The sequence below is a fragment of the Carcharhinus amblyrhynchos genome, chromosome 7 (genome assembly GCF_965287045.1).
Source record: "Carcharhinus amblyrhynchos chromosome 7, sCarAmb.v2.hapA, whole genome shotgun sequence".
NCBI lineage: Eukaryota > Metazoa > Chordata > Chondrichthyes > Carcharhiniformes > Carcharhinidae > Carcharhinus > Carcharhinus amblyrhynchos.
This window is the reverse complement of record NC_137330.1, coordinates 53,590,572-53,602,234: the sequence shown is the minus strand read 5'-3', so window position 1 is coordinate 53,602,234 and position 11,663 is coordinate 53,590,572. Positions and strand designations below refer to the sequence as shown.

General features: G+C 42.0%; 1 protein-coding gene across 1 annotated transcript in view; it reads left to right on the top strand.

The window, feature by feature from the left end:
* The first annotated feature begins 10,168 nt into the window (after positions 1–10,168).
* The window catches only part of trim54 (tripartite motif containing 54), a 60,234-nt gene continuing 58,739 nt past the window's right edge, over positions 10,169–11,663 (top strand). Inside the window, exons 1-2 of the mRNA XM_080193276.1 lie at positions 10,169–10,483; positions 11,002–11,174. Coding sequence (XP_080049402.1) covers positions 10,316–10,483; positions 11,002–11,174 — 341 coding nt within the window. The 5' untranslated portion in view covers positions 10,169–10,315. The remainder of the gene's footprint in view (positions 10,484–11,001; positions 11,175–11,663) is intronic.

Below are 11,663 nucleotides of genomic sequence, written 5' to 3'. Positions count from 1 at the left end.
CCCCCCCCCCCCTCGCAACCCCTTCCCGTCCTCACATCCGTCGTCACACCCAATTGTAATCTGATTGTTAAATGTCAGGATTTTACTTCCACTAATGGACTGGGAAATCAAATGTATAATAATAATAATGTACATCTTTGATCTACAAAGTGTTCAGGTGGAGTATATATACATGAAATGCTGGAGTTCTATTGCTTGAGCAGAGGAATGTCGAATCAGAGGACTAGTTGGCTACAGTCCAACATTTTGGGCAGACCGGTTTCAGAAGATAGTGACTGCATAGATAAACTGAGAGCTTCTGAGGTGGGATCAGTTCTCACTTCGGTTAAAATTAAAAGTTAACATCCAAATGCTTTCTATCTCAGAATACTGAGGCTGGGGGGGAAAAATGGAAGCACAACTTTAGCTTTATAAAAATCTCTGGCAGCAAAACTTGTGCCAGGGAAGCAAAAAAAAAGTCTAAAATGAGGAAAGATACATGAAGGATTTAGGGCGGAGAGAACAAATTTTCACCGAGTTTGAGGCTGTGGAATGCACTCATAATTTAAGAACAGGTTAGATAGGGGTAGGTCACATAGGATTAAAATGTCCACATGATTTTAGAACGACTGGAGGTTAAAGATGAATGCAGGCTGCGTGAACGCTGGCTGCTTGGACCTAATGGAGTGTCTTACTATTGAAATTTTTATGACCTGTGTTCCGATAGAGACAAAAAACTCAGAAATTAAGACAATTAATTAGTCTTGCCTCTATTTTAAGTAATCTCACTGTTAATTGAAAAATTAATGTGCAATTAAGAACATAAGAAATAGGAGCAGGAGTAGGCCATCTAGCCCTTCAAGCCTGCCCCGCCATTCAGTAAGATCATGGCTGATCTGAAGTGGCTCAGTTCCACTTTCCCGCTTTCTTCCCATAACCCTTAATTCCCTTGCCTACCAAAAACCTATCTACCTGGGTCTTAAATATATTTAGCGAGGTAGCCTCCACCACTTCAACGGGCAGAGAATTCCAGAGATTCACCACCCTTTGAGTGAAGAAGTTCCTCCTCAACTCCGTTCTAAACTGCTCCCCCCTTATCTTGAGGCGGTGCCCTCTAGTTCTGTTGTCCTTTCTGAGCGGGAAGAAAATCTCTACCTGTACCCTATCCATCCCCTTCATTATCTTATACGTCTCTAAGATCCTCCCTCATCCTTCTAAACTCCAACGAGTACAGACCCAGTCTATTCAGCCTCTCTTCATAGTCCAACTCCCTCATCTCCGGTATCAGCCCAGTGAACCTCCTCTGCACTCCCTCCAAGGCCAAAATATCCTTGCGCAAGTGCGGCAACCAAAACTGCACACAGTACTCCAGCTGCGGCCTCACCAGTGCCTTGTACAGTTGCAGCAAGACCTCCATGCTTTTATATTCTATCCCCTTCGCTATAAAGGCCAGCATTCCATTCGCCGCCTTGATCACCTGCTGCACCTGCAGACTGGGTTTTTGCGACTCATGCACAAGGACCCCCAGGTCCCTCTGCACCGTAGCATGCTGCAGCTTTTCGCCCTTTAAATAGTAATCCTTCCTACTATTATTCCTGCCAAAGTGGATAACCTCACACTTGCTAACATTGTACTCCATCTGCCAGGTCCTCGCCCACTCGCTCAGCCTTTCTAGATCCCTCTGCAGACTTTCCACACCCTCCGCACAATTTGCTTTTCCACTTATCTTCGTGTCATCAGCAAATTTCGACACCCTACACTCAGCCCCCTCCTCCAGATCATCTATATAAATGGTAAATAGTTGAGGCCCCGGCACCGATCCCTACGGCACTCCACTGGTCACCAACCGCCAATCAGAATAGCACCCATTGATACCAACTCTCTGCCTCCTATTAGACAACCAATCCTCTATCCATGCTAACACCTTACCCCCAACTCCATGCCCCCTAACCTTCTGAAGCAACCTTTTGTGCAGCATCTAAAAACACCACATCCACCAGTTCCCTTCTGTCTACCGCTGGTGAATGCTGGTGGGGCAGTCTACGTGATTTGTGCTAGGATTTTTAATTTTTAGAAATGATTTGTGCGTAAAGACAGGCGGAGCAATGTCAATGTTTGTTCCTATTAGATTAAACACACACGTACAAACCTGGACAGGTAGTCAAATGGGCAGATTCAGGTAAATTGGCAGGGTATGTGCAAGGGAAAGGATCGTGGAACAAAATATACCTTAAATGGTGCACTTCAGTGTAGTAAAAAAGAAATCTAGGGGCTTGGGTACATAAATCTTCAAAAGTGGGTTTCAGCTCAACAACAATAATGGCAAATGGGATTCTGAGGTTATACACACAAGCATTGACTATTCAAGTAAAGGTGCGATACTGAAGTGGTCAATCCACAATATGAATATTGCACACGTCTGGGCACTTTAAAGGACTATATTAGAGTCAGGGCAAGGGTAAGATTCGCTAGCACATTAGGAATGGGAAGCTAGAGCGATTAACAAAAGCTCAAAGGAACCTGTCTTTACTTAATATAAAGATAAAGGGAAGTTTTAAACATTTGCAACATCATGAACAGTTTTGAGAGGATAAGCAGCGACTGCTTGTTTCCACTGGTAGTAAATTAGTAGCTAGGAGATATTGACCAGACTCTGCCCCTGAGCAGCAGGAAGCTTAATCGGCAAGGGAACCTAATTTGCTATGAGGGCAAAAATCATTTTCCCAAAAGTGGGATGAAGTTTTGCAATAAGTTCTTGGGTTCTTAAAGATGTGGTTGAGGCCCCAAATGAACAATGTAGGAAAGTGATTTTGCATGCATGCTTACTAAAAAGCCAGTTCACCAGAATTAAGTTCCATGCCAGTCAGAACCCAGAACATTGATTGACAACTTTGAATAACAGCAGCTTTAGCCTTGATAACTGCTCACAAATGTCAGCCTCCTGATTTGAGATTGGGTGCTGGTAAGCCAAGCAGTGCAGAGACTGGATGGGAGGCAGGATCACATGGAAGGATGGTGGGACGGACGGGAGGAGGAGAGGAGGCTGACTGAGGAAGGGTGGGAGGGAATGAGAGGGTGCAGGGATGTGGGATGGATTGAAGGGCCACACTTGTTGTGTCTGGGGTCCCCTGGTTGAAAGGGGGAAGGGGCTACCAGGCAGAGATGGTGTTAGAGATGGTTCTAGAGGGCAGGATCAATGTTTCCTAGAGTGGGGTCCTCAGGGTTGAACTGAGGGTAATAGTGGAGGGAACAGTCACAGTGAGGCATGGTGTGGGAGGAGTGGGATGCAGGAGGGTGATAGAATGTCAAAGAAATGAATAAACAGCTGGCTTGGATAATGAGAAGGGTTAGGGTCAGGGTGGCACAGTAACAGGTTTAGGTTCAGAGGGCAGAGAAGACACATGGAGGGTTATATGTATAGTTAAGAGTTCAAGACTAACCAGAGAGTGGGGTGGTTCAAGAGTGACAGAGGAAAGAGGAATGAATGCATTGGCCAAAGATGGTTGTGGGGAGAATTTGGTGGGTGATAGGGAGGGTTGCTGGTACATGTCAGCGAAGTTTCACACCATTTTTATTACCTGTGAATCTTCAAAATAGGTAGAGTCTTTTCAGGTGGCTGGAATTCAAAATGAGCATAATTGGCTGACCAAAGGGACACCCTAAAAATGGAGGCAAAAATCATGCTCAGCTGTTACCCCCTCTTTCGTGTATCCCATATGTCATCAGTTTTCTCCCTGACTCATGGATCTCTTAATATCAAGATCCTAGAAAAGCTGGGAGCTGCAGTAACCTCACCTCATGGGATAATCCCCGAGTCCCTGGAATAATTACGATCTCTTTGTGTGGTCAATCTTCCTTTGGTAAGAAAATGAACAGAACCAACAGTTGTGCAAATGAGGTCGCAGCAAAGCTGAAGTCTATTGCCAAAGCGCTCTCATCCTACATTATCAATCTTGCAATCAAAAGCAACTTCAGTAATTATAGGTGACTTTAATTAGTAACAATACTATAGCGGAGGAATTCCTGCAGTGTGTACGGGGTGGTTTTCTGGACCAATAAACTGAGGAATCAACTAGAAGACAGGCCACCCAAGACTGGGTATTGTATAATGAGAAAGGATTAATTGTCAATCTGGTTGCGTAAGGCCTCTTGGGGATAAGCAACCATAATACGAGAGAATTATTCATCACAATGGAGAACTATGCAGTTGATTTTGAGACTAGGGTCCTGAATCTAAGAGAAATTTAAATGATATGAGGTTTGAATTGGCTATGATTTAAGATTTAAGGTGCGGGGAGGGAGGTTCAGAAGTGATGTTAGGGGTAAGTTTTTCACTCAGAGGGTGGTGAGTGAATGGAATCGGCTGCCGTCAGTGGTGGTGGAGGCGAACTCGCTGGGGTCTTTTAAAAGACTTCTGGATGAGTATATGGGGTTTAATGAGATTGAGGGTTATAGATAGGTCTGTAGGTTGGTAGGTGATGTGATCGGCGCAACTTGTGGGCCGAAGGGCCTGTTTGTGCTGTAGTGTTCTATGTTCTATGATGGATTGGGGAATGTTACTTAAAGGGCTGATGGCAATGGCAAACATTCAAAGAGCACATGGGTGAAGAGCAATAATTGTTCATTCCTGCCTGGTGCAAAAATAAAACAGGAAAGGTGATTGAACCATGGCTTGCAAGGGAAATTAGAGATCGTATTAGATCAACTAAGACATGCATACATTGCTGAATTCTAACCTGCTCCCAATCCTCAGGTCTGCTGGCCTGAGGTTCATTGTTTATGGCCAAAGGACAAAGGGATAGATTAAGAACGGGAAAATAGAGTACAAGAGTAAGCTTGCAGGGAACATAAAAATTGACTGTAAAAACTTCTATAGGTATGTGAAGAGAAAAAGATCGGTGAAGACAAATATCGGCCTCTTACAGTCAGAAACAAAGGAGTTTATAATGGGGAACAAAGAAGTGGCTGACCAGCTAAATACAAAGGAGGGGACACAACGTACTAGAAATGTTGGGTTTAGTGAGGAGGAGGAACTGAAGGAAATCAGTTTTAGTAGGGAAATGGTGTTACGGAAATTGATGGAATTAAAGGCTGATAAATCTCTAGGCCTGATAAGTTACATCCCAGAGTGCTTGACGAAGTGACCCTGGAAAAGTGGACACGTTCGTGGTCATCTTGTAAGGTTCTATAGACTCTGGAACAGTTCTTGTGGGCTGAGGGCTAGCTAACGTAACCCCACTATTTAGAAAAGGATGTAGAGAGAAAACACAAATATAGACCAGGCAGCCTGAAGTCTCTAATAGAAAAAATGCTTGAGTCCGTTATAAAAGATGTAATAACAGACCATTTGGAAAATAATGGCAGATCGGACTGAATCAGCATGGGTTTACACTGTCCAGGAATGACAGGAAGTGCAATTCCCCACCGATGACATTAGGAGACCTTCCCCAACTGACCAAGGAATTGTACACCAATTGCAGCATTGGAATCAACAAACGTGCCGAGATCCAATGAAAGAAATGGGTCAATGATCTCTGTGTCACCAAGATGAGTAGAATTTGGTAGTGTTTGATCAACTTTCATGCAGGCAGTAAGCAACATGTCTCAGTGAAAGGTAAGTACAGGCAGGTAGACAAGTGTAGTGTCAGGCAAAGCAGCAAATACATTGAGAGGCCTAGATGCATTTGAGCCAAGATTTGTAAGCTCATATTTCCAATGCTGCTCAAGGCATGAGAATGGGAGCGTGAATGGGTTACCTGGGAGGCCCCTTTATCTGTAGCAGTTCAAGGTGACGGCTCAGCATCCCCTTCTCGAGGGCAATTAGGGATGGATGACAAATGCTGGGCGAGCCAGTGATGCACACATTCTGTGAAAGAATTTCAAAAATTATCATGATTGCTTTTACATTTGCATAACTAGCCAGTTAATTTGCTTAACAACTTTCTCAGATTATGCACACAAAACCTTTTGGAACTCTTCTGGATTCATGCTAGGATCCATTTAATGGCTTTTAGCGTTACATTGATATTTGTCCCATTGATCCTTGCCTCCAGTTTCAGTCTTTGAACAATTGCTTTAAATTTCTGTCACTATGCTTCCCTTGCGTCTTTCAAGATTTTTTTGTTTATGCATCCAACAAGAGAAAAGGCTATTGGATCATACATCCTCATTCTATTCTTTAATTAATTTCAGGCCAATATGCCATTGTCCACCCCACCACAGCCCTCCATCTGTACCACCTTATAGGAAAGACAAAAATAATTCAGAGACATGATTAATTTAGTTTTAGGTAACCTGAAACATTAACTCTATTTTTGTTCTCTGATCCTGCCAGACCTGTTGAGTGTTTCCAACATTTTCTCTTTTTATAACTAACTAGTCGTTCAGTATCAAAAGTTCTTTCTCGGTTCTCAGAATGCATTATTTTCAAGATTAATTCACATACTGTGATTGCCTCTTTTTCCCTGACACATATATATATATATATATATATATATATATATAGTATCCTTAATAGACTGAAAAGAAACAGTTTTTATCTGTTTTGGAATCATGTTGCACAAATAGATCAAAAAACAAAACTTAATTCATCCGAATTGCTCATTACTACTTGAGCTTATGCAAGTCCTGTGTGTTTTTTTTTCTCCCCCGCATCTATCTTCAGGAACGTACAATCCACATGCTGGCTGAAGATATTCATGAAGGCCTTGCTTTCTCAGCCTTGCCCCTTGCCTAAGGTGTAGTGATCACCACCAGTCAGCTCTCCCCCTCAAAGGACAGAGAGCCTATGGTCACGTGGGACTATGGTGACTTTACTTTTACAACCTATTTTCATGTTGTCCTTGTCATTAACAATAATAAAAGCCTAAATGAGATACCTTCAGCATCTCCAGCTCTTCAGTAGGTGCAAACACCAGGTAACAAGTTTGTCTTCAGAGATCAATACTCCCAGATTGACATCACCTCTGCATCTTCTTGGGTCACTCTATCATCCTTTATCTGGGGATAAAACTCGATATAATACTCCAAATAAGGTCTCACAAAGCCTTTGCAAACCAAGACCAGGTTTACCTGGGTCATGACCTCCTGCCTCTGCATTTGAATTTGGAAGAAGTGATCAATGATTAGTAGTCCAATTATTGCGTGAAAAAATTTGCTGGAGGAACTGGATCAAACATGGCCTTTGTTTTCTGATGCTGTCTCAGGCACTTTTTATTTTATATCTTCCTATCTTGCAAATTGATTTATGGTAAATCTATGGGAAACCTGACTGAAATAATATGTTGCATCCATGGAATTATTGGTATTAGCATTTTTTACTTGTTGAAAAACTTTGCTAAAGTTATTGAGACAAGATATTTCCTTCCATTAATCCAGCCTTATCATGTCATACCTGATCTACATTTCATTATTCATTTCAACAGAATAGTTTCTAATATAGAAGAGTACTTGAATAACAAACTTTAAAATAGAAAAATCATCATCTTCTTGCATAATCCCTTGGAGTCGAGGATGACTTGCTTCCACATTTAAAAATGAGTTCTCAGGTGGCTAAGGAGTCCAATGTGTGACCTACAGGTAGGGCAGGCACCCTGGTAGATGGGGTGACTGGACTACCACTTGCTCCTTTCACAGTCAATGCTTGGCTTCAGCTTGCCTTCTGTGATGAAACTCAAGGTGTTGAGCTCCTTCCCAAGGCTTTTTCTCCACTTAAGACAGTCTTGGGTCAGCGATTCCCCATATCGGTGTGGATGTTGCAATTCTTCAAGGAGGCTTTAAGGGTATCCTTGAAATGTTTCCTCTGCCCTTCTGGGGTCACTTACTACATCAAAGCACTGAGCAGAGCATTTGTTTCTGTAACTTAGCTCCAGTCCAGTGGGGAGTTTGTTGAGGATGAGATGAAACATTGCAGCAAGAAAGATTGAGAAAAGTGTCGGTGCAATGACACAGCCTTGCTTGATCCCAATCTGAATGAGAGTTGGGTTGGTGGATGCATTGGTCAGGATCACTGTCTACATGTCATCGTGGAGCAGGCGGCAGATGGTGACAAATGTTTGGGGGCAACCAAAACGCAAGACAACCCATAATGCCTTGGAATTGATATTGTCGGAGCTCTTGAGGTCAAAGAAAACCATGCACAAGGGTTAATGCTTGTACATTTCTCATAGTTGTTTTACAGTGAAGTTCATATCTGTTATGCCCCATAGTGGATGGATTTCACATTTGTTCATTTGTAACAACTCTTACTGTCCTTTTTTATGTTTAGTGCTAGTTTAGCTTCATACTCTATCTTTCCTTTCTTTATCAACTTCTTAGTCATTCTTTGTTGAATTTTAAATCTTTCCCAATCTTCTAATCGCCCACTACTTTTAGCCACTCTGAATGCATCAGCTTTTAATTTAATACTGTCCTTTATTTCCTCAGATAACCACAGCTGGTGATCCCTTCTCCTACATTCCTTCTTTACCATCGGAATATATTTCTGCTGAGTACCGAGAAAGATCTCCTTAAAAATCCTCCACTGTTCCTCAGCTGTCCTACCAACCAATCTGTGCCCCCAATCTACATTTGCTAATTCCTCTCTCATCCTATCACACTCCCCTCTATTCAAACAGAGGACACAGGTTTGGGACCCTACTTTCTCATCCTCCATCTGCATCAAAAACTCAACCATACAATGATCGCTCGTCCCAAGAGGATCCCTCACAATAAGATCCTAATTCTACCTGCCTTGTTACACAACACCAGATCCTAAGATAGCTCGTTCCCTCGTAGGTTCCGTCACACACTGTTCAAGGAAACTATCCCAACAGCATTCCAAGAACTCTTCCTCAAGCCCACCACATCCTACTTGGGTCAACCAATCAATATGCAGATTGAAATCCCCCATAATTATCACCGTTCCATTTCTGCAGGCATCATTTATTTGCTTGTTTATAGCCCGCCCCACCTCTTAAGTTATTATTTGGGGGCCTATAGACCACACCCACCAGCGCCCCCCCCCCCCCCCCCCAACCTTACTATTCCTTATCTCTACCCACAACGATTCCACGTTTTGCTCTTTGGAGCCTATATCTTCCGTTACATTCCAAAAATTACCATCCAGGAAGGTAATTTGTGACTCTTGTTAAGGCTGTTTCCCACTGTGGCATGAGCGGCAAAGGGTCAAATGTGAAGTAGAAGAGGAAATGGGCATGGATTTGAAAGCTAACATGCATCTAATGATTTTGGAGGGGAAAGGTTGTTTGGAAATTGGATGATAATGCGCAAGGGCAGAAGTTAAGGTTGGGTCATTTTGAGGAGAAGTTTGAAAGTGAAGGGGACAAAGCTGAAGCAGGGCAACCATTTACAATTAAGTTAGTTGTATATATTTTTTGGAAATAGTGAGATTCCAGCTCTAATCCAAGGGACTCGCTATTGAGTGCATCATATCAGCTGGATCTTCCTTCCTAGATACTGCTTTTCTTGCAACCAATTTCTTATCCATTTTTACTAGGGATATCCAGTCCCCTTCAATTGTCATCATGGTGTCTCATTCAAAAAAGGCACTTAATTGCAATCCAGTAGGAAACTGACAATGTTTTGGTAGATGTACCTTGTTTGTAATTATACCTTTCTATCCAATTTAATAGTAATATCACTCCATTCAAGAAAATTTCAACAGACATCTTTATTAGTTTATGGGTTGTGGGTAATTCCTAATCAGATAGTTAGCAATCTTTTCACTCTGTATATCTGTTATTCATGAAAGCAGATGAATGTTGTAAAGTGAAGTAAAAGGTAATCACTTAACAAGAGTATACTACTGAGCAGAAAAGAATCGGCTGCGCAGAGGATAACAAGTTGTATTGATATTAAATTATGTATTAAAATTGTCAGATATTGGGAGCAAGTTATCTCTACACCTTTTTCCTCTATGGATTTAATTTTGGGTTTTGAATTTGAAACTTGAAGTTGATTTTGAAAGGATTTGAAATTTTGTTTTTGCAATTTACTGCTGAACTTATATCTAATCTGTGGCATACCGCAACATGACTAACTATCACTTGACTGGGAGAAGTGCTGTCCAACAAATGGCTCTTCAACCTCTCAATCTCACATTTCAGGAGATAAATATGGAGTGAGGAATGCAGGGCTCACAACTGCTAGCCCATGTGACCTATTGCTTAAAAGAGAAAAGATACGATCCCCTGTGAAATGATTCTAAATTTAACTATTTGCCCAGCAGTTGATGTTTCAGCCGAGAGCAGAAGGGTAGAACTAAAAGAGCTCTGAAGAAAGGGGGAAAAGAATTAATTACTATTTCACCGATCAAGTGAACCTCCTGATTTTGGGGATGAACCTTGCGGTGGGATTCAAACCGATGCTCGGAGGCGCACAGACAATGGACAGTTTGGAGAAGCAACTTATTTGTCCCATTTGTCTGGAAATGTTCACAAAACCAGTCGTAATTTTACCATGCCAGCATAACTTGTGTAGAAAATGTGCCAATGATGTTTTCCAGGTAGGTGTTTCAATTGATACCAATATTTGGCCATGGTATCGTTGGTAATTGTACTGTACTATTAATAGATTAGGCACTAGAGTATCCGCTTTCTGTGTTTATGATTTTGGTGAATATATAAATTTTCTAGGTGGGTGAGAAATGCCCTTCTCAAGCACATTTTCGATAAGAGTTTTAGGCCTGCTTGGGTGTGAGATTGTATAGAGGGCAGAACTGCAAGTAAGGGGAGAGCAGGGAAGGCAACTGAGAAAGGAACATACGTCAGATTGAAAACTTGACGGGAGGGGAGAAATGGTCATCAAGACCATCCATCTCTTTTCCAAAAAAAGCATATTTTTCCTTCTCTACATGGTCAATGGCACTAGTGTTCAGCTGCATCATTGAAGCAAAGGAGCAACAATGCAGCAAAACTACAAAAGAGGAAGATTGACAAGAAGGCAAGGCAGGATGTGTAAACAGGTGTAGCTGAATAATCTTGCAGAGCTGATTGACATTTTCATTTGGTATATCATTCTCAGGCTTCCAACCCATTCTGGCAGTCAAGGGGCTCAACTACTGTGCCTTCAGGGGGCCGCTTTCGCTGTCCTTCCTGCCGACATGAGGTAGTACTTGATCGCCATGGAGTTTACGGCCTGCAGAGAAATCTCCTGGTGGAAAATATCATTGACATCTACAAGCAAGAATCATCCAGGTTATGCAATATGCTTTATTTATAGAAGCAGCTGGACAGAGAATACATTTATTTTAGTGAATGGTTTGCAACCATGGAAGAAAAGTTGAGTTCTTTGGCAGTTTCTGTCTTGTTTTTGCTACTTTGTAATTTGTGGTCTTCCACCCTCTTCCAACAATTCATTCCTGCATTGTTCTTTCAGCTGATGTGGAAAAAAGTGCATTTACTACCATTTAGGGATTCAGTTGTTAGTATGTGTGATCAGACAATATCAAGTCCCCTTGGGAACAGCATAGACTACCCCACAAAGGAAATCCAAGTAGTAACGGGTAAAATAGCCATCGTTTTTAAATTAAGAAGTCAATATGGTTATAAAGAAGAAAAGGAATGATGAGATAAGCTGGGCAATACTAGTGTCACAACACCAGGTTAAAGTCCAACAGGTTTATTTGGTAGCACGAGCTTTTGGAGTGCTGCTGCTCCATCAGGTGAGTGCCTGAAGGAGCTGTG